This window comes from Chelmon rostratus, chromosome 1 (assembly GCF_017976325.1).
Source record: "Chelmon rostratus isolate fCheRos1 chromosome 1, fCheRos1.pri, whole genome shotgun sequence".
Lineage (NCBI taxonomy): Eukaryota > Metazoa > Chordata > Actinopteri > Chaetodontiformes > Chaetodontidae > Chelmon > Chelmon rostratus.
In genome coordinates, this window is record NC_055658.1 from 19509632 (window position 1) to 19536416 (window position 26785).

Below are 26785 nucleotides of genomic sequence, written 5' to 3' on the forward strand. Positions count from 1 at the left end.
TACTGTCTGTAATTGCAAATAGCACATCACGAGCAGTCAATCCACGACTGCAGCGCTGAGGTTGGCTAACATTCTCTTGACTACCTGCTAACTGTTGCAGACAAACAGTAAATCAGTAAATCCATGCGTGGCGAAAGCTCTTTTGACTTTGCAAAATGAAACAACTTGCAGCCCTTTAGTGTTTATTTGGCCTATATTTCAGTCAGTCTATATATTGTTGTTTTTTTCCCCTCACAACGTGCTCCAGTTACTGCTAGTAACCAGAGCCTGACAAGCCTCAGGTCAAGATGCATTTAAAAGCTGTCAGTTGTGAGACATTAACTTCCTTACAAAACATAACTGTGAACAGCTTCTACCTTTTGAACTTTAGCCTGTCCCTGAACGGAGCACCAAATCTAATCTGCCAGATGTCACAGAGGCATTTCACAGACTGCTTTAGGCAAACAGAAAACATGGGAATCTGCAGATGCACTGTGCGTAAGTGCATTTTTCAAGATTCTCTACTTTTCTCGTAAGCATTTCCATTTCATGCTTCTTTATGTTTCAGCTCCAAAATGCTAGGCTACTTTTCTACCTCACTTTATTTATTTTTGACAGTTTAGTACATTATTATACAGATTAAAATTTTATATTCAAAAATACATCTTATATATATTAAACTTCACGTAAATTGCTCGAACACTTGATGGAAAGCAGAGAAGATTTTCTCCACTTTGAAATGCTGCAACATTAAATACAGTTTACAGAGTGACACATCAGTCATAATGGGTTTTTTTTCTTTTTTTCAATACAAATATTGAATTCAGGACTTTCACTTTAAACTGTGTATTTTTATAATATGGTTTCGCTACTTTTAATTAAGTAAAGGTCTGGAATACTTCCACCTCTGGAAAATTCTTTATAAGGACACAGTGTAATCCCAGACATGTTGCAACCGCTCCCCATGTTTCAATTGAAAGCAATTTTCTAAGGGCCTTCAGGTTTTGCAGGACTGTGTGCTCTAGGACCAGTTGTTCCATACTTATGCCTCGCTTCCTGCTCGTCTGCTTTCACAATAAACTTCATCTATGCATAGTCATACAGTTGCACTTTTCAGAATGTTTGTAAGCAAATCCAAAGATGACAAACACAAAGAAAACAGGTGCTGCTGCTGCTGCTGCAAAAAAAACGAAACTTGAATGGCGGAACTGTTGCGATGGAAATGAAAATCAACACGAGAGTTAATGAAGAACTGTCCTCATTTCTCACACTTCAGCATCTTATTCCCTCGTCTTTTACCTCATCTATCTGCATGATCTGCTCTGTTACTACAAAAAAAAAAAAAAGAAAAAGAAAAAGAAACACATGACAGTTTTTGTCCGGCTCATATTTAGGATTTTGCATTGGTGTTAGACTTCACTCTGGCTGGGAGCATCTGCTGCATGCCTAAAACATAATGTAAATGTAAATGAGACTAGACAACATGACAGAAACCAGTTTAGACCAGCTCTGTCTTAATGGAACTCTGAGGATGAATGATGGTGGTTAGCAAGAAATAAAACAAAGAGAAAGGAAGGAGAGAATAAATAAAATAGAAATGAGGACATTGCTGGAGAGGGACCATGATAACACCAAGTATATCCTGGTGGGCCATAAAAGATGACCTGAAGAATCTGACCTCCTTTCTGTCCATCTTTCCTCGAACCCCTCTCATTCCCTTCTCTGTTCCTGTTGTCCTCATCTGCCTCTGCTCCCTCCCACTTCTTCTCTCTACTTTTGTATCCTCAGCTTGCCCCCCCTGCTTTTCCCTCTCTCACACACATTAGCTGCAATTTACAAAGGGGCGCCGAAGTTTGTGCATCCTCACAGAAAAGATGGATGAATGATTTGCCGCATTTGTGTGATTGTGTTACGTGTGTGCTGAGGGGCTGTGAGTGTATGGACGCTGCATATGCGTGTTGGTGTGAGATATGATGCAAACAGAACAAGCTGTGTTGTCGCTCTGCTATTTTTTTTTTTTTTTTTTTTTTGATGTTCTGTCCAAAAATCACCACACGAACACACTCAAAAACACACTTTCTGTGTCGCGCTCTCTCATCCCCTTCTCTCTCACTCATGTTCAAATGGCTTTCATTGGCATCAAATACAAAGGTTCATACTGCCGAAACAAATCCAGCTCATGCAAACAACATGAGATTGTTTGGAGGAAAAAAGCTGCCAGAAATCACTGCTGGGCTGATGTCAAAAATCCTCAAGCTGACTTAATCCCATATTTGCACTTAAAAGGCCATTCAACATTTAAACACAAGCTCATGATGCATGATGTCATTTCTATATCATCAAAGTGTCCTCTGCAAACCTTTCATCTCCACAAATCAACTTCTTAGGAATTTGTAAAAAAGTGATTGATTAATTTTCTTGTTGGTGGCCATGATGTTTGCCATCCTCTGACTTCTGTAACAGACCTTAACTTCGTGTCAGATGCTCACTCCTACAGAGAGATTCAACTCACTAAATGACTCAGTCCTTCCTGCTATTTGTCCAAAACTATTCTCTATATATTCACCAAGAGTACAAGAGTAAATCATACTCTATAACTCTGGAAGGGACTGACCATTAAGTAAAGAGCATTCAACACAAGAACAAGCAGAAAGAGACTATGTGGCTGTTGCGGTGATGAAATGCAAGTAACTACATTTGCTTTAAAGGTCCAGTGTGTAGGATTTAGGGGGATCTGTTGGCAGAAATGGAATGTAGTATTCATAAATATGTTTTCATTGGTGTATAATCACCTGAAAATAAAGAGCTACTGTATGTACTGTATAAAGACGCCATTATTGTTACCGAAAAAAGATATTTAAGCTTAGCAAGCAGCTAGCTGTTTGCTGTCCCTACCCTTAGCCATTTGGCGGCCAAGTGACCTTGTTTCCCCTCTCATCTGAGACAATATCCGCCTTGGCTAAGGTCGAAAGCATGATTGTTTTGTAACAAGCTGAGCAAGAGAATATAGACCCCCATGGAACTGATTAAACTTTATTAAGCAGCATCGTTACTTCAGTCATGGTCAAGTGTGAAGAGGTAGAATAAATAAGCTGGCGTGGCGAGATGGCAGCTGAGCTACTGCTGTTGATGAATCCGCTACCTGTTATAATGCTATAATTATCTGTTTTTCTTCTCTATGACTCACAACTGGCAATATACATAAAACAACTTTGAGTATATGATAAACCAGGCTATGTTTACAAAAATATGTATTATGAGATATTATAAAAAGTGTCCAGCCAGGCACTTAAAAGGAATATGGATTTGGAAGTACACAACATTCACGTTTTGCAGAATGTTTTAGGGCAGCAATTGAATTAATTAAATTAAGAGTGTGTTTGAAACACATCCAGTGTATATGCATGCCTGTATGCTTATTTTGGCATACATCTATCGATTAAATAATTTTCTAGATGCGCTGAGGAAATATCTGGGACAGCCACAGCCCAACACTGCACAACTTGGTGACTCTGCTATCTGGGGAAGGGAGACAAAAGTAGAAACCGCTCATCTTCTGCCACCCCATCAACGCCTGCAGCAGGTCTGTTTAGTCAAGTTGGTTTATTTATTATGAACTTGAGTTCAGTTATTATCATTGTAAATCAGAGTTGCATACTTATTGGTTTGTCTTAGCAATAATGTTTTTGTATTTGTATTTCTGAACGATATGCATAATGACTACATAACTAAGAGCATGCATATCTGTTTTTGCCTGCAGGTACACAAATTATATCACCAGCCCCATGATCACCCACTACAGTGGCTCCCGATGGAGAGACATCCACCTCTACACCATGCACAGCTAGAGCACAGCCTGCAGCAAGCAAGTCCACTGAGGCAGCCCTCACTGACCCGACCGATTGGCCAGCCTTGTCAGATAAGGTGAGAACACAGTTTGAGAGCAGAGGTCCCTATGATTAAAGGAGGATTTTACTTTTTCTAAAAGAGAGGATAGAATAAGCTTCCACCACCACATCTCTCACAGGAAACTAATAAATGTAGACATATTTTCTTTTCAGCAATACCTTTATATAGAGTGACACACTGACTGTTGGCAATGAACACTCTGGGCTCCAAAAATGCTACGGCTGGCCCTGAACGTGCTATACTTTTTACTTCACAATGTATTTGGCACCTGTAGTTAAGAGTTACTTTGCGGGTAAAGTTATTAAATACAATACCTACAGTATATATAATAAAAAAGTACAATACATCGCTATAGGGGCATCCACCTAAGAGATTATAAGTTAAAATCAGCTCCACCTCAAACAGCTGCAACACAAACTGCCACTTAAACTTTAATGCATCACTGATAATAATCCAATAATATAATATGTAGATAATAATGTTATACTGACGTGAGCCATTTTTCTGAATTGTGAGTACTTTTGCTTTTGACATTTTAAGTGCATTTTACTGCTGATGTTTGCATACAAGCTGTGTTCTCTCTCCCTCTCTTTCCCTCGCCTCTCCCTCTCCTCCTCTCTTGCACTCAGGCTTCTCTGAGCTGACCATCGGACATCCTGGGACCTCTCTCTTCCCCTCCTGCTTATTGGTACCTCATCCAGTTGTTGATCTGGATCTTCGTCCCTCGGGAGGCTTAGCCTCTCCCCTTCTCTCTCTTTGTGTATGTGTTTTTCCTCTCTGTGTGAATGGTGTTGTCCTCTTCTGTGTTTGTGTGGCCTGTCCTCTTTCCCCGTCTCTTTCCTGGACAGAAGGTCATGTGGCTTAGCACCTGAAGCTGCTCAGTTGTCCTCCAGTGTCCATCACCTTCACTAATTTATATTTTGTTATCATAATTGGACATTCTAGGACTTTCTGTTTACACATCTATTGTATATCTGTCTGTCCTGGGAGAGGGATCCCTTCCCTTTTACTCTTCCTTAAGTTTTGTCCCTTTTTTTATGCCTCTAGGACAGCCATGTTTTCAGGTTGTTCGCCCGTACATACGTACGTCTCATTCTCATAAATAGGATATCTCAGGAATGCCTTGAGAGAATTTTTAAATTTGGCACAAACATTCATTGTGATGAATTATTAGATTTGGTGCTCAAAGGTCAAAGGTTAAGGTTACTGTGAGAACACAAAAACACATGTTTGAGTATAACTCAAGAATTCACGAGTTATGGCAAAATTTCATACAAATGTCTCATAGGATAAAATGAAGAAGTGATGATATCTTATATCCAAAACATCAAAGGTCAACGTCAGTGTGACATCATAATGTTCTGCAAAAACATTCATCATTCATCTTTGTGTTTCTGTTTGTTTGTCACTGATACTATATAAAACTTTCTTACTGCCTATCAATTGTTTTCTTCCAAGAAGATTATAGAAAAAATAAATGACAAAGTCCACTGAGCAGCTGCTATTACAGCAGTGTTCGATATGCCAAGGAGCGTAAAGAGATTATGTGGCTGCTGTCATCACCATTAGCCCTCAATGCAGCCAGATTAGACACAACACCTGTTATTTTGTTGTTGTTTTTATCATTAACTAATAGTTAATAGCTCTTAATATTTAAGAGGAGGTGACATCTAAGTAATTTACAAATTTGAAAACCATCCAACAAACTTCAATCCATCTTATTAAGGCGTACTATTAAGTTTAAATGCTAAGTGTGTACATTTATGTTGTTTTAATTATTTCATTATCCATCTTCAAAGTACAGAAGGTATCACATTCCTTCTTTTCAAACTTTTCTGAGGTATTCTGGTAGTAAGGGTGGATTTAATTTACAAAACGAAACTCATGAGGAATTACTATTGTCTCCTTTGTTTGATCAGCCAGCTGTGCAGCACTGCTGTGTTCGGCGCTGACACTTGAAGAAGCAGGTTCAGTAGCACGAGCAATACTTTTTAATTATAGTACGGGAGCCATCTAATTCAGAATTAAAAACCAAAAAATGCTGTTTAATAGAGTCTTATAAACAGGGCAAACTTATGAGACAAGGTCATATCAAATACATGCATTCAGGTTGTACATAAAATCTTGTCTTTTCTGCAGTTAATTTTGTTTTCTTTTTTGTCAAAACTGCTGTTGAAATTCCCAAGAGAAGGAGTTACAAACCACTGGCTCGGGCAATTGAAGAAAACTGGTAAAGCTGGCTTAGAGGGCAGCGTAAAGACGGATAGACACAAAAGACATTTGCATTGAGAATGCAAAGCATTCGGCTGACAGATGAACCATTAAAAAGGAAAATGTGGTCAAAGAGTCAATGAGGGACGGTGGAAGGAGAAGGCAGGGAGAGCGTGGGAGAGTGTGCTTGTTTGTGTGTGTGGCGTGTGTGTCTGTGTGCAATCAGCTGACGCCTGTTCCAAGTAAGGGCTTTTCAGGTGCTCTTCAGATGCCTGCTGGATGAGGAGAGAAATGTGTGAAGTGCAGTTTGTTGATATGCTCTCTTCCGCTGCTCTCCTCTTTGCCCCTTATCCACTCTGCCCTCTCTCTCTCCCCCACCTTCTCACGCTCACAGGTCAATCAAGACAAGAGCTCAGAGTCTACAGCCACCTTACTAGAGTCATTCTGCTGAGCCCACAAGATTCTCCATATTCACACACTTGTTACAGTGCAAATCAGAGTCATGTGTGATGAAACAGTTTAAATTCATACAAAACCTGATTTCAACAAAAATGGGACGCTGTGTAAAACAGAAATAAAACTAAATGTAAAATCCAGAAATCTCGTATATTGTTTTATCCCACCAGCTTCATTGATTTATTCAAATATCTGCTTATTCTGAATTTGATTCCGCATCACCTTTCGAACAAGTTGGGACAGGAGCAACAACAGACTGGGAAAGTTTTGGAATGCTCCAAAAATACCTATTTGGATCATTCCACAGGTAAACAGGTTGATTGGTAACAGGTGATAGTATCATGATTGGGTATGAAAGGAGCATCCTGGAAAGGCTGAGTCGTTCACAAGCGAGGATGGAGCGAGGTTCACCACTTTGTGAACACATGACTGTATGAAGGATATTACTACATGGGCTCAGAGACACTGCTATCGGTAAACACAGTTTTTATTTACATTTTACACATTGCCCCAACATTTTTAGACCTGGGGTTGTATTTTGAATGTTTGAGGACTGCACTGCTGTGAGGTTTTCCCAAAACTACATAGCTGTGTGGCTGTGCCATTGTGCGATTTCCAGGTTTTCAAGTGGTCGCATCACTTTTATCTGAGCGGACCCAGCACCACCTTGCCTGACAATCCTGAAGAAAACACTGATAATAAATCACACTCACACAATGATGATTCATTACAGTTCTAGGTCATTGTCTAGGGAGTAAAAATCCTTAATCACAATCTTTCAGCCTCTCTATAATTATGACACATCCTCAGCAGGAAGCTAATGTTACCGCTGAGAGAGGGTAACTGCAGGATGGGCTGTTTTCATTTGAGCCATTTTGCATTGTTCTAGTTACCACTCTTACTTTATATTTATCTGTTAAATATCTATCTATAGTATGTATGTATGTATGCATGTAGGGATGTATCTATCTATTTATCTCTATCTATCAGTATCAGATATAATTAGAACCAATAGTCAGTCAGAGAATTATTCATAAACAGATTGTTCTCAAACTGATTTGAGCTTATTCTCATGTGTGTCTGTCTATTAGACTGTGCTTTAATATAGGCTAGAGGCTGTTACAGTCTTTTAGATTATGATTCATAAGCGCTCCATTCTCTAGACAGGTAAAACTCATTATCATCAGTCTCTGGTTCTTTGTAATGATTATATATTGCATTAAGACTGCACATTCTCTGCCATACAGCTATAATATTACTACTGGGAGTCATACAGCGTCAAGAAGTGGTGTTCAAAAGCTGGTTCACGACCAAAAGTGGACCTTGGCTTGACTTTTTTAATGTTTTAATGATCCCGGTTCCCAGCCTGATGGCCTAACTGCACTACGTTGGGTTAGCGTCACTGAGCCTTCAGCCCAATGTGAAAACCCACATTTACTCAGTTTTGGTCCCCATGATAACAATGCTAGTATGTTTTAATGAGCATGGGTCCCACGGTGTGAAACTAAATTTCTCATTTAGGTCGAGGACTGTGAAAGCTTAAGGGATCCCTGGACTACACAGTTAACAGTAATTATCATCATTCTTTAGCTCCACATTGTGATAACAGATAACAAAGCTCATGCTCTACAGTCCGGCAATAATTTTACAAGTGGGATAGCTGCATTTGAGAGTCTTTAAGCAGATCCACAAGAACCATTGTTGATCGCTGTGATTTTACTTAAACATCATGATAAAATCTGCACAGGGCAATGTGAGATCTGGACCGTCTGCTGCAAAAGTGCAATACAAGTTATAAGGGTAACTTCAGCGGTGCAGAGTTAGTTTCTTTTTATAAGTTAACATTTATTTAGGAGGCAGGCAGAACATCACATTTTTAAGGCTATAATGTAATTTATTTTAATACATTTACATGTCAGCAAGAGAGAAACCTCCAGAGACTCCCATGGTAACGGAGTCGCTTCACAACAAGATGATTTTGTTAGCTCGGCCCTTCATGTAAGAAGCAAATGCAACAGCTTTGGACTCTTGTACTGACTTCAGGCAATTCTCTCACATGGAAACAACTTTGTGTGTGAGTGTGTTTGCACACAGACGTGTAACTGTGTGTTTACTTAGTTTGTGTGAGCAAGAATGAAAAAATAGGTTGTGTGTGTTTGTGTGAGGAATAGAGAGAGAGAGACAGAGAGAGCGATCTGAACTCTTTACCAAGCTTCACATCATTGATAATGTAACTGATTTGCCCCGAGAACTCCTCAGATATGCACACACTCAAATACACACAGCGCATACCGACTCTAATTTTAATTGCAGCGACACATGAAGAAGCACATAAGATTTGCTTTCACATAAACACACATAAAAACAAACAGCGCCATGCTATTGTTAATTGCACCTGCACATGCTTGGCTGAGCGCGTAAATAGGCAGAATTATTGATGAGGGGTTTATTATGAAGCTAAATGCTCAGGAATGGATGAGCTTGGGCTTCTGATAATTAAAAGCCTCTGAAGCCGCGATCTGAACACTGCTTCAGAGACGTGTCCAAGAAATATGTCTGCCACCCCAGTCTGTCAAGATATTTAGCACCTTCATCATCAAACTCATTGTTTTACTGCCTTGTGGTCAATATAATGTTTAAGTTCATTGGGATTCCTATTAGCTGCAAGTGAGGTGAAAACATATTTTCCTCAGGTCCACATAAAAACAGTTTGTGCCTTGACTTTCCATTTTAATCAACTAATTAAACACCATGCACACAGTAGAACTTCAGCTGCTCACAATCCTAATGGAGAAGCTTATTTGCCTTTAAAATGTGGCTTTTTAAAGTATTCTAATCCATGTACAAACAACAGCTGGCAACGATGGTTCATCAGGTGTGAAAACATTACAAAGAAACTATAACCGAGTAAATACTTAAATGCTTAAACGCAGCCACAGGAGAGGTTTCTCTTAATGGCTCAAATTCCAAAATAAACCATAAAAATTGACACCTACTGTGCACATAACTTGCCAGCACTGAAACAAGCTAATGGTGTATTAGTTATGAATCATCTTGAGACCTTCTCCGACAAGGCTTTCGCTTTTGGGTTTTTTTTTTTTCTTTGTGCAGTTTTCAGATAACCATGAAACTTTGGGCACTTTTCTTCATATCAAACTAATGGTTTGATATGAGCTCAAATCCCCACGAGGCATTTCATCTTTTGTTTGCCTTTGAGGAAGACCTACGGCCAAAGCACGTCAGCAATGATACTAATACTACTATTAAAATACACTGATAAAATGAGAAGTTCTGTAGGCACGGATTGCTTTGATTGTGTGCCACCTTCTTCGACTGTTGAACGGGTTTTTATTTTTAAGGTTTGAGGCATATCTCACTACCACTAAAAACACAGCACAGTTTTATTTTAAAGCGAACATCGGTCCCCAAACATATGGAATATGTAGGTGCATGCAGAGATAGTCTCTCCACTCAAACAGCCTACAGATCTGCATGCTTTTAAATGCATTTCATAAATGCTCTATATTTTAACATACATTATTCCAAGACACAGCTGTCCTAGGTGAAAGATTAAAGTCCTCCAAATAAAAGACAAAACGCACTGCTTGTAGCTACCCTTCAGAAAGAAGAGGATTCTCTGATCTGACACCTGTATCAGCAGGAAGAGGTTTGATTTGTTTGTTCCTTCCAAAGCCATTAGAAATCACAACTGCAAAAATAAAATCTCAGATCTAATGTAGCTGTGGTTATTGGTTAGGTATTACTTTGGTTTAGGCACAAAAATGACTGTGCCTGTTTGTGTAAAATGAAACGCTTGGTGGGGTGTCCTGATAGCCGAATGGTTAAGGTACATAACACATAACTGCAGCATCCTTGCTGTGTTTCCAGGATGTTTGTTACATGTATACCCCTCTCTCTCTCCCTCCCTTCATTTCCTGTCTGCCTCTGGGCTGTCTGCTAACAAATGAAGTTGTCGACATGTTGTACCTATAATATGGAAGCCTGGTGGTGGTCAGATGTCCTGTTGACCCATCCAACCACCTTGACTTCCCCCTCTGTGGACTTTGTGGCTCTATAACAAAGTCACATTATTTCATCCTTCGCCCTCAGCGAACAACACAGCGCCTGCTAGAGGGCTTTGTCACTGGAGCACAAACATGTTTTTTGAGGGGGTTTGCTAAAATAAACAATGTTTTTCTTTGGAGGACATGTTCCCTGGTTGACAATGTCAATCATGTTCTACACTAATCTATTTAAATTCATATTACTTTAATTGTCTGGTTGGCTAATGATATTTTGGGAAATGGGACACAAGCTCCTCTGTCATGCTTACTGTAGATGGATGAGCAGAAGTTACAAGCTCCTGCAAAAATCATTTGAATAATTTACAGGCATAAAATGCAAAGTAATCCCATGATAAGCTTTGACATAGAGTCATGCTTAACATTCAAACCTCTCTTTCTCTCTCTCTCTCTCTCTCTGCAACTGTAAAGGTACAAGAAGTGGCTTTCACCATTTCACAAATGGGTTGGTGAAAGGCCTGACAACACCCATTTAATCCCATTGAAATGGCATAATGGCATTATGCATGTGCAGTATGTGCTCTGTATGATACAGTAAATGAAAATTAGTAATTAAGGAATAGCAGAGCACATGAAAAGAGTACAGGAGTGAGTCGAGTCGAAACTGTAGCAAGACAGCAACTAAAGGGACACTTTGCATTTTTTAATTTATAATCCATATGTTGGCCCTTGCTGATATTCATTATAGGATTGCATCATTTCTTGACTGGTTTACTCTACAATATGTCTCAGAAGTGGGCTGGCAAAAATGCATGCATTAATGATTTCCCCTGATGGAGACTGCAGAGCCTCTTTCTGGATTCTTGTCCGTACCACCCAAGAGGAAACAATAAGATGCAGTGGGTGCATTACAAGCTTTGGCCATGAAGAATCCCAACACAAAGCCTCAATTCACCTTTTGGAAATTTAGAAAGTTAGAATATAATAAAAAGTCAAACTGGACAATAGAAGGACTTATCCTTTGGGAAGCAATGCTTACAGCCAGCAGAAAGTGAGTCACTTTGGTGCACTGAGTTTATTGTGGACTGTTGTCAGATTATCGTCCTGAAAACAGCCCAAGGAGGTTCATGGTGTGTCACAAAGACATTTCAACAAAGGTAAAATGAAATAAGCCATCCTAACAGAAACAAAATAGAGGCTCATAAGTATGCATTTAGTAAGCAAACAAGATAGCTGTACAGGGGCCCGACACAGTGACATCAACAAGCAGCAAAAATAAATTCTGAGCGCAAATTACGGCCTCTTAATTAGCACTTCTCCCAGTATCAACAGAAAAATATGTCTTATATGCTTCATGGTTCATGCAATATAATATTTTCACATTTTTGAGCGAAGCAAAAATATTTCAATTTCATTCACTTTTTGTATTTTATTAAAAAATTCTGAACCTGTTCTCTCACAGCTTGTTTTACTCTGCAAGAAGTAAAAGTGAAATGTTTATTTGCATCATTAGTTGGTTTGTAATAAACTGAATTGTAAAAATAGTTTGAATGAGTCAAAACTTGACTGTTAGTATAGTGTAAAAATAATTACTTTTTTTGCAATTACCAGGTGTATCGCTGTGTATAGCTTCTATAAATTTATAAACAATCTATAAACAATTTTGTTTCTGTAAACGATATAAAGAATACATTAAAAAAATCTCTGTTCATAGAAGTGGTTTCACGATAACCCCTGACCCTTTGAATGAAAGAAGAAAAAGACAGAAAAAAAAACATTTTTCTTCTAGAAGGACAACCTCAGTGAAAAATAGATGAAATCACTGGCCTTGCCACATCAAAGATGGATGCAGGCCATGCTACCTTGTGTACTATGTGCTGTATGTGTGTGTGTGTGTTTGTGTGTGCGTGCGCACATGTGCATATGTGTGTCGACGTACTTTCACATGAACAGCAGAAATCAGTTTACTTACAGACAGCATTTTTGTGACTGGAGTCCTTACTGGGCATCATCTTCACCCCTCTGGACTTCAACTCTATTGCTTTCTTCACTGCAGAGAGGAGAAGGGGTGGAGGTTAAAATAATGCTTTATTAATCTTATATTACTGTGCATCTTTTACGTGCTTATTATTTTCAGGTTTGCCGCACAGTGCACATCAACTATTTGTGCGATCCAGTCAGTGCTTCACACTCCCCCTCCTCTAACAAACCTATAACAAATGCAACAGTGGCAGAAACTGAAAATTAGAACAGGGAAAAGGGAGAAGATATTAAAAGCCACAGAGAAGTTGGGACAAGAGAGGAGAAAAAGAGGGAGAAGAGCAAAGCAGTGGAGCAGCATTAAAATGTATTCCATCTATTTTATCCTAAGTAGCAGCATTGCAGGGGATAACAGAAAAATCTGTGCTACAACCAAACTACAATCCACTGAGAAACAGACTTGGCACCAAAAGCACAGCTCTCTCTCTCTCTCTCTCTCTCTCACACGCACACACACACCCACACCCACACACATCATATACAGAAGAGACAGACAGACAGTAAATGACAGAAGTAGCAATGGCAAAAGACGGATCGTTCAGGACGTGAGAGACTGCATAAAGTGAGTAGAAAGAGAAACAAATCCAACACCTGTCTCTCTTCCTGCGCATCAGCAAGAGAGACAGGTCTTGGACCACTGTGTTTCGTGTTGGGAGCAGCCAATTAAATGTGAGCTGCCGCGTGGAACATAATATGCACTTTAAAATGCTAATTAAGTCATACAACCAGTCAATTAGATGACAGGAAAGGTCCAGCAAGTCCTGTCAGGTGGTTTCAGACTGCTGTCCCCAATAATTGCTATTCTCAATGACAGCACATGAATATATGATGCAAGAAAAAGACCATGTATTGCTGGTCCTATCTCGTTTGCTTTTGAATGTGTGGATAAGTTTGTACAGTGGAAAAAGGAAATCTAAAAGAAACATGATTGAAAAAGCACAGAGAGTGAGGGTAAAAGGGGGGCAGAGAACAGATGAGCAATGTGGCTGAAAGAGTGCGTTATACCTTGGTATTGAGCGCTGAATCCTTTCCTTCGATGGTTGCTGTCTGAGGTGAAATGTATGCGAAGCCAGTTCTTACTTGAGATCACTGGTGAGGGCAGGGTTGTACCAGTCAGCCTGGGAGAACACAAATAAGACATGACTGAACAAAAACCAAACCGAAGAAGTAGAAGAATGTAGCCAGAAAGCATATACCTACTGTTATTCACACTGAGCAACTATCTGGAATGTGTCAGCCTTTCCACATTAGAGTTTACTTGTACCTTTTGTTCCTTAGTGTATTTACACTACACTATAGAGAACACAGCAGAGAACGATAGGGCAGATGGGGAAGAGAGGGTATGTTTCGAAACTCAAGCTGTTGTTATTGCAAATCCATACTATCCACACAGACACTGAGGCCCTGTCCAGTGAATAAACTGGATGCTGCATTACATATTTGTTGGGTAATGTGCTCTATGTTTCTGTATGGTCCACATTGTTGGTGAGCATCACAGGGACAGAGCGATCGTGTCCTCTGCCAGTGATTGACAATGCTTGTCATGGACACGCTCATGGACGCTGAGCTTTATGTGAGGTATGAAAAAAAGAAAGGCAGTTGTTGCAGGAAAGCGCTTGAGAATCGTTGCCATGTAATGACGGATTGCAGCGTTACAGATTGCAGCATGACCAACCACTGTTGTGAAATTACTCGTCACAAACAATTGGAAATGCAGTGCATCATATAACACAGAACATAGGAGTGTGAAAAAGTCAAGGATCTGAATTGCTTCATCCAAGGGCCTACGCATAAAAAAATGGCCCTTTCTGAAGCAAAACTTTCCAGAGAGTTGAAAGTATGATTTTGATGTCACTTTGCATTGCCCTCCGTGCTGCAAAGGCTGGCTGTAATTTAAGGAGGTTTTAGCTGAAAGGCAATTTGTTCCGCTGGCTTGGAAAGTGTGGATGCGGGAATTGAATGAATGATATTATCCCTTCCATAATGATCACCACTGACCAGAAGCAGAGCACTGGGGTTGTACTGGGTACACTAGAGGTCCCGCGTCTAAGTTTGTTTAACTGAGGCAATATTAAGCAAATCTATCCAAAAAATACACAAAAAAAACTCTGTATTATTGAAAACAATGCTTCCATATCCAAAAAAAAAAAAAAGACAGATATAACATGAAGCTGAATGATGAATTATGATATAACAGTTTGGGATTTTGAGAATAAAGCGCATATTCAGAATTATCTGTGATTCTAGGCTCAGGATAAAACAGAATCACAGAGACCAGGTGTGTCTTACACTAATTTGAGCACAAAACAAAGTAATACTGGAAGAGAGGAGATGATAAATAGTGAAGTAGTAGCGGTGAATGGAGACAGTGAAGTAGTAGAAAGTCAGAAAGTTCACATCTTCAAAAATAGTTTCTAAAGCATCACCACTGAGACGATGAGTTGGTTGCCTATGGTAAGTCTTACATCAGCTTAAGCTGCTCTCGCATTTCGCTACCAACGGCAACCAATGCGGTGGTAAAATAAAAATTTAAAATGTGGGGAAAATGGTGCACTGAGACAAAAAAAGGAAATGATGTAAGAGACTGCCTGGAAGCCAATGTTCTACCATCCTCCCTAGAGCAGGTGTACTGAGTAGATAGAGACAGTGAGGGAGGAGGAAACACAGATAAGGACAGGGGCAGAAACAAAATATGAGAAGTGGTAAAAAAAAAAATATATATTAAGAGCGCTTGTTAGAGGACCTTATTGAGTGCTTATTATCGGGGACACAAAGTTCTGTATCTGTGAAAGAGACAGCTCGAGCAAATCAGAAAAAAAGAATGTGAAGTATGTCAGATGAGACAAAAGCACTGCCACTGTGTCTGCCTGAAGGCAGTCTAACTATAGTATACAGAGAGAATTGACTACAGTAGAGTACTAGTGGTCTTTAGCAGTTAGTGCGATTAAATAGACATGCATGGTGGTGTGTCATAATGACGCGTGAGACATGAGCTGAAAAACCAGAATTCAGGGAATTTTTGAGGGCGGTACATGGTGCATAAAGCTCACACTTACACATAGAGAGAATACATGCACTATATACTGTAGTGAATACTGTCGGCAGTGATCTCAGCTCTGCACCTGAGCCTGACCTACGACCTCTGGGGGCAGGTGTGCAAGCAGAATTGATACATTCCCTTCATACACCATGAAGTATTACATCATTGGCCTTTTTAGTCTTGTAGAATCTTTATAACTTTTTTTATTTCAGTGCACGTTTAACCCATGTGATTTTATTTTAATTATACTTGCTAAATCAGTCTGACGAAAGGAAATGTTGTTAGACGTTGTTATGTTAAAGTCAAAATTGGCTATTATGAGACATTGTATTGCAAAAAAGCAACTTATCTACCAAAATGAATAAACTGTGAAGTTGACCATGTGCACATACAATCGTAGACTGATGCTTTAAAGTCCCCCTCCAGTCAAAAATGTGTTTTTCTTTTTTTTTTTTTTCTACAGTTCAATGTTTGTGCTTCAATGTGCACAATGATGTATGTACAGAGTCAGACACTAGAAGTCACAAAAAGTACAAATATTTGCACGTTGATACACTGTGGAGTGGATACACGCAGACTATTGAGAAATAACTCAATGAAGAACAGGAAAATATGATAAAAAGAAATATTCTATGTAGTTCTTTGATAAACACAGAGGCAAAAATTTATTTTATAGGAAAACCTACTGGGTGATAAACCTGTTTCTTATTCTGATGTGGTTTGACTGAGTGGAAATGAAACTTGTGGTGCTGACTCACCTTGGATGGTAAGGTCTTACTAAGACATTTCTGTCCTGAAGAAAAACTATTGTGCTCAATGTTACATTGGGAATAACGGCTGGTATTGTACTGTTACCGCCCCAGGTCCTCTGCATTTGCAAAATGGTGGTTATGTAAATAATATTCCTATGTGACGATGGTGATCTGATATTGTTGTGGAATGTATTCATTTTATGTACAAATCAAGCGTTATTGTACATCTACTCAGATTAATCACATGAGAATATCATCTCAGCAACGTATGTCTCAACAGTATCACCCAATTTATTAAAGACCCATCTGCGCATCTCATAATTCCATCAAGGCAGACGTGGCAAACATGTTGGCTGACTTGAATGGCTGAAAGGTTTTGAGGGATAAGTCTGGCCTGTCATGTGACCCAGTGAGTGCAAAAAAGACTTCTATTCAGTATGTCAAGTTTCCAGACACTAATGGCCAGCAACGATCAACGGTTTCAAAAGGATTAAGGCTGATAAGTTGTTCCCAGAGGAGGTCTTTATGCACAGTGCTTTGGAAGATTTGTTCTTGTTTGGCCTCTGTATTTTAATAAATGTGTGTTTCTTTGCACATTTTGGTGATTTGGTGTCTCCTTCCTGCTCTCTAGTGGTATGAAATCAATTATTGCAGCTTTAACAAGTGTACAGAGAGCTTGCTGAAAAAACAGCCCCCCTTCAAATGGCTTTTATAGAGTCAGGACTTAGGTTTAGGGTTGAGGATAGAGCTACAAGGATGCATGTTGATGTATGAATAGGTTTAACTAAATCAGAGCAATACAGTCATTGTGTGTTGGGAAGGACAAAACGATAGGGAAATGTGAAAAGTAGAAAGAGAAACAGATAAAAAGTGAGAGATGTGCTGCATCTCTTCCATTATTCATGGGGACTGGCCAGCCGCCTGACACTGGAATGAGGAAGAGACAAGAGGTCAGAGAGGAGGAGGAGAGAGGGATGAGACATGAACTGAAAGGAAAGAAAGAAGAAAGCAAATGAGAAGAGAAGAGAGGCTGCAAAAAGACTGACAGAAGACTAAGCTGGTGAAAATCACAGACATGAGGGGGAACAGAGGAGAGGAGAGAAAGATAATGAAGGACGGGTTGAATATAAACCAGTAAAGCAGGTTACAGGACGAGGAGAAATGTGAGAGGAGACCTGACAAGGTGACAGAAAGCACAGAAGAAAAAAACCTGCAAGAAAACCTGCAGAGGAAACAGCAGCTGATGGATGAAGAACACAGAGGAGGAGGTGAGAGCAGGAAATTAAATGAACAGGAGGAGAGAGGTTCCACAAGCCGTGAGGAGAGGGCAGAAGTTACAACAGGGGACGCAAGGAAGGAAGCTCGAATGAGGTTGGACGTTATGAACACCAGGCTGCAAAAGGATAGAGATAAATGAGAAAGTAAGTGAAGCTGGAAGGAGAGAAGAGAAGAGGGAAAGGAGAGGGAGGAGAGACAGAGAGGAGGTGATGGAGAACTAACAAAGAGAGAGGAGAGAGGAGGAAAGGGAAGAGATGGCACACCTGAGAGGAGCAGACAATAGGAGAAGAAGAGGAGAGGAGAAACCAGGAGCAGGAGAGAGAAAATCCAGTTGCCTTGGCCAACGACGGCAGAAAAATGGAAGAGTTCTTCAGGAATTATTTATTTATTTATTTATTTTGCACATCATGGGAATACAGAGGAAGACATGGACAGTGCAAACAGCTTTTTCTTCTTCTTCTTCTTCACCTCGAGCAAGTGTAAAAACCTTCTTGCGAAAATCAACCTTTTCAAATGCAAAACTGTGCATAAAAATACGCGGACGGAAACAAGACTACTGTTGCTTTAGCCCTTGCCCTCCCTCCTGGCTGCCTGTATTGCTGGCAATACATTATTTCCACTGCTACAGTTATTGAAAAGCCCTGTGGGTGTGAGGATCTGCAAAATGACAAAAAGGCACTGTAAAAATAAATGATTGGATACAAGTCAGAAAAGTTGGAAAGCACATTATCCACAATAGATAGCTGCTTATTCCAAGTGCTTAGTGCAAAACCCTGGTACACCGGTACTTTTAATCTCATAACACACCCACACACTCAAACAGAAAGTCACACACAGACATACACACACACAAAGACAAACATGGAGCCAGTAAACATAATTTAAAATGTAAATGGAATAACAGGACAAGAGAGGTGTTTGAAAATGGAGAAAAGAGACCAAGGGAGGGCTGGTGGTTACACAAAGGGGACCAAGGGGAGAGGGGGAAGCAGAAGAGGGTCAGAAAAGAAGTACTTAAAGGGAGGAGTGAAATGAAACGTTAACAGAGCATCGTGAGGGGAGAGCAAATAGGAAGCAAGAAAAGATTCAGGTAAGAAAGGGGGCGGAAAAAGTCTGGGCCTATTTCTTTAGCAGATGTCACTGGATTCTTCATGGCAAGGCACTGAGGATGGACAAGGTTCATCCACAGATGCTGCAGGCCTGCTGTGGTGCCCTTTGAGCAGGCAGACAAGGCCAGCCGTTCCCGGGTTTCAGTCAGGGGGCCAGAGGGTGTGTTCAAATGATCAAAGCAATACACAGCTAAACCTTTTCTGGGAAAGCCTACCAAGGTCAGGGTGCCAGAAAAAATAAAAATAAGAAATTCTGGCTGACTGTTTAAGATCACTTTTATGAGGCGCAACGTGGACTCATCGAAAAATGTATCATCATCTTATCAAGTTATTTCAGCAGTGATTTCCTAATCTTGTCTATGTGTGTATTGGGGTTTTATGAAATGCTTACAGCTGTGTTAACCCGGGGTTTTTTCTGGGATACGCTGCAGACGTACAGGGGTGTCGGGGCCATCGAGTTTGCTCAAGCAAACCTGAACAGGCTGCGGACTCTGATAAGGGTGCGCCTTGCCTTTTCTTCTGTTTGTATTAAACATGGCGGGGAAGTCAGCAGTGACATCAGCTTGGCATTTCTACTATGTGCAGATGACGCTGTGCTTCTGGATTCATCAGACCGTCATCTCGGATTCCTGCTGGACAAGTTTACAAACTGTGATTTGCTTGGGATAAGAGTCAACAGCTCCATGACTGAGATCACAGCTGTTTGCTTGTTCCGTGAAGACGAGCAACCGCCTCATGGAAAGAAGTTCAGGAAGTTTTACCCACAGACACAATCCATAAGATGGACAGGCAGTTGCTTGCATCAAAGACAGTAAGTCACAAAAATGACATTTATGCCACGGTGGCTCTGTGGCCACTGCATGAATGGATTTTGTCCTGGTTAAATGACTAGAAAATGACCTGGATAAGCAACTAGAAAGTGGAGGGTTGAATGGAAATGACTTTGCTGCTACTATTTATATTGCTGCCAATAAAGTAATTAAAAATGACACTCTGTGTGTGTGTGAGACAGAGAGAGAGAGCGAGAGAGAGATAGACAGAGAGAAGAAAAGTCAGAGAGAGTAGTGGAAGTCAGAGGTAACAGAAAAGACAGGAGGAAATAAAGGTGAATAAAATACAACAGAATACGACTCAGTTCAGTACGGTGTAGGCTGGTGGAGAAATTCATTCGGCCTCATGTTTAGCAGAACCCACTCAGATGATTGCATGTTTACTTACTGGCCTGTAGTCTGTAAGAATACCAGTGATTTGCTGTGTTCATATTACAATGATTTCTTTCTTACTTTCTTGAAGTCTGTTGAAGGCAGCATTGGTAAATTATGTCAGAACAACAATAAACAAGGGAGAAAGAAAAGAACAAAGATTAACTTTTAAACTTTTTTTTGGATTTTCATATTAACAAAAAGATCTGACTTTGTGCCATAAATCGAGCCTTCGTTTATCCAGGAGGTCACACCTGGTAGCATACAGACTGACAAAGTAAAAGCGATGCTTTTAGGAAACCAATGGTGTTATTATTCTACAGCCGTTACATTGTGCAATCAATTTACTTTCATTGTGATAAGTTAAACCAAAAAAATCATCTATTGCCAGCTTAAACAAGACTATTGCTGTGTCTACAGCCATGCTAGCAGCTCTGTGGGGCATTCCTCACAGACCTTAACACTAACATCACTCAGATAATGTTTGGCAGGCAATGTTTACAATGATCACCGCTGTTAGCATGTTAACATTTGTGAAATAGCACTAAACACAAGGACAGCTGAGGCTGATGGGATTTTTATAAGGTCTGTAGCTATTCTGTAATTGTCATGTCTCGTCAAATCTGTTAACTGTTTTTGTTCACGAGCGTCATGTCTTGTCATACACTTCCTGTTTTATTGTGAAACCTAACTCTCCTCTTGTTTCAGGCCCTTGACTTCCTGGTGTGTTTCCCGCCTGTCTGATCTTCTACCCCGCCCTAATTGTCTCCACCTGTTCATTGTTACCTCGTGTATATATAGTCCGCGTCTCCCTTTGTCCTGTGCCAGATTGTCTTGTGCCTTGTCCTGTACTCGCCTTGGTATCTAGCGTTCCATGATCCTTGTCTTCTGTGTCCCTGTAAGTCTAGTTATCTGTATAGCCTTGTATCTTTTGTTTGCTACTTTGTATCTAATCAAGCCTTGTATCTTTTGTTTGCTACTTTGTATCCAGCCTTGAGATTAGTTCTACCTTGCGCCTTTTGTGAGTACTTTGTTATCGAGTCAGTTTTTGAGCCTTTGCTAGCTTTGTTCTTTATTTTGCCAAATTATCCTTAGCGTTTTCTGTTGTACTCTGTCTCTTTATCAGTTTGCAATTCGCCATTTATCCTGAGCGCTTTGAGTTAATAAAACCTTTTATTTTGAAACTCAGCTGAGCTGTCTGTGGTCTGCATTTTGAGTCCTCAAACCTTGTGCCTCCGGGCTTGTCAGTAATTTAACATAATTTTGAACAAATTAAAATTTTGACTTTGACTGCAATTTCTTTCTTTTTTTTTAAAATGTTGGTGACCGCTGACAGACAAAACTCCAACTCCTCCTGACCAAGACATAAATGTGCGTGGCACATTTCACGACAATCCATTTGAAATACAAGTATCACGAAAGTCAAGATTTATCCTCGGATTATCGCTATCTTTACTAAATTTCACGCCAAGCCATCAAAAGTTGTTGGACAGATTGACAAACCATCATTAAAGACAGTTCATCATATAACATCACATGTTAATCATGTGTAGAGCCACCAAAACAGACCCGTGACTTCTTGGAGGTGTCATGGATTAAGGAAGGAGACCTGATTTGTGGGTAATAGTTTCATCACACCATGTGTAGTGACCCTGTTACTCAATTAAAGAAATAATTGGCAATTAGCTCCTTTCATTTTGCTAGAAGTCTGGAGCAGATAGGATGGGGAAAGGATTCATTTAATGTGAAAATTCAGAGATTCCATCATCCTCTTTAAATCAGCATAGCAAACCACTGCTTATTAAAAATCCTTGCCTTACGTGGTGATGATACTGTACATTACAGCAAATTCTTCAGTTTTCAGCACTGGCAACTGGGTTAAAAATCAATGGGAATAATGTATTGTACAATAAGGAACAAAATATGATTAATCACTGTTGGTCGCGCTCCTTGGATATATTGGCCTGTAGCAGAATAAGAATTCATTCAGTTGAGGAAAATGACAGTACAAACACTGCCGGGCTTTAAGTATTCCAGCTTTGCCTTGTGCTTTAAAAAGATGAAGATCAAGGAGGAGAGCAGGACAGAAAAGGGGCAAAGACAGAGAAAAAAGAAGGGATAGCCAGAAGGAGTGAAGAGAACAGAGCGGAAAAAAGAGAAAAATGAAGGAGGGAGAAATGGGTGGAAGGGTAGAGGTTAGGGAGGAGAAAGGAGAGGGTTTTAAAAGCAGGAAGCTGTGATGACCTGTTGACATTTTACTTGCTAAATAGAGACATGTATATACATAAAAGCCACTGGACTATCGAACACAAATGCCTAGAGGTCTAATGACATCTCCCTTTTTGTTTTCCTGACCCCATCTCTGTCACTCATTTTGTCTTTCAGTTGGCTGCCTTTATTATCTACCCCATCGCCTGTGCAGCTTGCTTTATGATTCGCAAATAATCCTGGTGAAATAAAGTTCATATTAGCCAGCAACTGCTGTGTTTTGCCAGTGTGACCTCACGCAGCAGGCAGGTTTCAAAGCATTACAGTCTGGCAGGTTAGTTGCCAGAAAACAGGCTACAACTGTCCGATTATCTGGGACATAATCTTTCAAATTAGAGTGAAGAAATGCTGTGATAGTTTCTCAGTTCAGAAACAGGATTTACGTATAGCTGCCTGCAGATATTACATTTCCATATCAAGAAAGGAATGACAAAACATGATACGACCATAATTCTATTCTGACAAACTGGGATCAAATCATTCACTTTGTCGAGTTGAATCAAAAAGTCAAATAGCCCAGACACAATTACTTATGTGTGTGTGTGCGAGTGTGTGTGCGAGGGTATGTGTGCGCATGTAACAGCAAGTCAGCCTGACATTCAACCTGCCAGCTAGCGGACAGGAACATGAAACAGGAAATTGCTTTTGGGACAGCCAATCAGAAAAAGCTCTGGGTAAACAGGAAGAACCCGTCACAGTGGTCCTGTCAGGTGTCAGTCATTTTCACAATGACCTGCTCAAATGCCTCAGTGAAAATGTCAATCATCTCTTAATCCCACCTCTGGAAATAAGTATTTAGGGTTGGATTAGATTGTGGGTGGCAGAAGCCTATTTATCTTTTATTTTTAGGTAATTACATGTTTGAGGACAGATAAGTGAACTTTTGTTTTTAAATACACAAGCCGTCTGGCTGGTATCCACGGTGCAGACCATATAATTGCAACATCCTCAGTTCAATTACATCGTGGGACCGTTGCTTTGTGCCCCCTCTCTGTCTCTTGCCTCTGCATCTGTGCTGAAACTTGTATAGTAAATGGGAAAAAAAGGTACATAGATGACTACATAGTGAATATTTAATTAAGTTCACTTTGTTTGTAAAACTAGTATAATACAGAAAAAACCTATAATATTTTTTTTTGCATAATGAATTATTATTTTCACATACATAAATATAAGTTGATTTCAATACATATTATTGTAGAAGCTATTTGCCAACTTAAATACATTTGACCTTGTTATTATATTTTAATGAATCGCAAGACTCAAAAGGCATATATTTCTGATCTAATTGTATTTGGTCATTTCATTTTATTTGCAAAAACACATTTCCGACCCAATAATGTGAAATGCTTAGAGATGTTATGATTGATTGTTAGAAATCAGAATGGACAAGTCAGAAGGCTTCAGTTGTTGCAGCCACCATTTCCCATGTGACAAAATGTTGGGTGTGCTCTTCAGTACACGCCCTGTCTTCCCCCTGCATTGCAGAGGGTGGGCTGACAGTGGTCCTTAAATGTTATACTGACAGAGACAAGCTGTGTGTGTGTGTGTGTGTGTGTGTGTGTGCATGTCTGTGTGGTGTGTGTGTGCATGTGGGCCCGCACTAGAGTGTGTGTAATCTGTCAGAGCCTCGAGAAACGAGCAACAGCTCACACAGTCAGAGGGCCACTTAAGACCTGACACTGACACACACACACACACACACACACACACACACACACACACACACACACACACACACACACACACACACTGTATCATGAGAATGCATGATGTGCACCGCTCTGCTGGTGACAGGACTAAACGTGCAATTATTCTCCATTCCTTTTGTTTCCATCTGGTGCGATCCTCTCTGCCTCCTTCACTCCACCTATTTATCTGTCGACCTATCCATTTTATTCTTTTGCTGGTTGCACCACAATCATGAACCATTTTCTGCACATGGAAGACAATGTCATCCATCAGTCGAAGTCAGAAGAACGTGAAAAATGGGAGACAGAGCGTCTCTGCAACACATGGTGATCTATGAATGCATTTTTAGGAATCACATTTACAAGTTAGAGAAGATTAATACAGATTAAGATTCCAAAACCGTCTTGCCGCTGTTACGCAACATTGCCTCATCACATTATCTCCCCAGAAACAAACATACCTCATTGCTCAGACGTTTGTATTTACTGAACTGAAAATGCCATGTCGCCTTGCGCAGTTTTGCGTATCCTTTTGGACACTTCGGCAGTGAAAAAACAGGAAGCGAAAGAGTGATTGCCTCCTATTTTTTAAACTTTACCGAGACAGGTCACAAACAGTTCTCCATTTCAGAGAAAGAAAATAACTTCATGTGGCAGCAACTAACACAGAGAGTTGTGAATTGATTTGATTGGTGTTTTTAGGAAAACAATTATTCCTTTTCAGCTAAAAAGAAAATAGCTCATCTTCCATAAAAAGGAGACATCAGCTGTGGAACAATGGATAATGCAGACTGCTGTGGAATTTCCTAAATGTAGTGTCATTTATCGAGTGAGGGTTTGTAAATATGTATGTTCTTTTTCAGCCACGCGCTGCTACAAAAGCATAGGACGCACACTGAAACCCAGGAGTCGCTCAAAACAATCAGTCGACTGCTGTCGAGTTTTGGTTTTTGATCAGACCTGGCTCACAGGCATCTGTGTTGTTATTACTGAGGGATGCCAAACTACTCTTTAACATCCCCCTCAACGTTAGCGTCCCCAGCAGTTCTAGCAACTTCAGTGACAACCCTGCGTGCTTAACCATTAGGCTGCCTCCTCCACAGCAAAAACACATCTAAACCTTCAATGGAGGTGTGTGATGTTCTGAACAGGCCAACGTGAATTCCAGCAGTGCTCTAAATATAAAAACCAGAGTGTGTTCTGGTACCACAGAGTGCCAATTTTCAAATGCGACCAAAGAAAATGGAAGTGAAAACAACAATTTATCACCTTCCCTGTGTGATTTGAATAAATCAGGAAAACCAACAGGACTCCTGTGCAGCTAATCAATCCGTACTTGTATCTGTCCTCCACAACAACATCATTAGTTCTTTTTTAATATTAAATGCCCCCCCCCCCCAAAAAAAAAAGTATAAAAGTTAGAGAAAATTGCAGTGGAAACAACAACTGTTCTCTTTAATGTAAACATGTCAGCTAACAGCACAGAAAAGCCTTTAGGCAACTCATTCTTGGACAGTAGCATATTGTGTCCACAGCTAATTTACAGAACGAGGAGATGGTGCCCACTTTGTCTGTGTGCCCTTTTATGTCTATGCCACTCACCTCTCAAATGTCAGAGGTGATTATGTGTGTGTCTGCTTTCATTACCGTCTCACTTAGCACTTGGTGTGTTACCCTTGCTGATTTTCACAAAGACTCGTGTGCCCTCCGCCGCATCTACTCAACACTGTGGCATGTGTATGAAAACGTATCTCACCATATGCTTGGTGCTTCCGTCCCGCTGATTTCCAGGAAGTCATATTTGTCCTCTAATAAGAAGTCGTTGAAGACCAGAGCTATGGTGTCCCCGGGCTCAGAGAGGATTGACCACGTACAGTCCAGGTTGTTGTCATACTCTGCAGGGTATCCGGGGCTGGTTATTGAACCCGCAGTGCCTCTTAAAGTACCGCCGCATGCTCCCTCCGCTGGAGAGAGACAGTGAGGTCGAAGGACAGAGAATGAGAAGACATGGCAACTACTCAACATACACAAGTATCATTCATATTTCATACAAAATATTCTAGTTTATTTTCTCTCCTTCTTCACCGCTTTCATAAGCTTTATTGATTCAATTTTATGATTTGAATCACTCTCATATGCATTAGTCTCAACTTGTTTTACTGTATATTTGTGTTATTATCAGCTTGTTGGTCATTTGTCACACTTTAAATTGCACTACTCTGTATGAAAGATGCTACTCAAATAAAGTTCTGATAGATTCGTTGATTGATAACCACACTTTACTGAAAACACAATAGCTTCACTTCTCATTTCTGTTCATGAATTTACATATAACTCTTGGATTCATTTAATATGTTAATAGGAATATTACAACTAAAATAACAACTCTATTGTCATTTTTCCATTATCATCATCATCATCATTTAACGTTCATAAATAATTCATTGGTAAATCTTCAAACACTGAACAAAGTGATTAATGTGAAAACAATGGGAATAGCATATTGACGAGACACAAAAAAGCAGAAAATCATGACACAGAACTAAAGCTTCTGAAAAACACTAAAAATATAAAGCAGGTTTTACAGAGATTTATCAGAAGATACTGAATGCCTGAGCTGAGCTGTTCAGCCATCAAATCAAACTTGGACAGATCTGTTCTTGTCTGTAGACTAATAAACCATTAGACAGGCTTTACTGGAGGATTTTGTGCTCCATCCCGTTCAGTAATCAATGCACCGAGGCTTCTCATCTTTTTCTGGCCTGTGACCCCAAGCTAAGGTCCTTCAATTCTCATGACCCCAGCAATTAGACTGTTTATTTTCTTAT

At 40.0% G+C, this 26785-nt stretch overlaps 1 protein-coding gene across 1 annotated transcript in view; it reads right to left on the reverse strand.

The window, feature by feature from the left end:
• LOC121608659 (CUB and sushi domain-containing protein 1-like) overlaps positions 1 to 26785 on the reverse strand; it is a 299157-nt gene that overhangs the window by 172361 nt on the left and 100011 nt on the right. Inside the window, exons 5-7 of the mRNA XM_041939935.1 lie at positions 25714 to 25921; positions 13623 to 13735; positions 12550 to 12627 (exon numbers count right to left, since the gene is read on the reverse strand). Coding sequence (XP_041795869.1) covers positions 12550 to 12627; positions 13623 to 13735; positions 25714 to 25921 — 399 coding nt within the window. The remainder of the gene's footprint in view (positions 1 to 12549; positions 12628 to 13622; positions 13736 to 25713; positions 25922 to 26785) is intronic.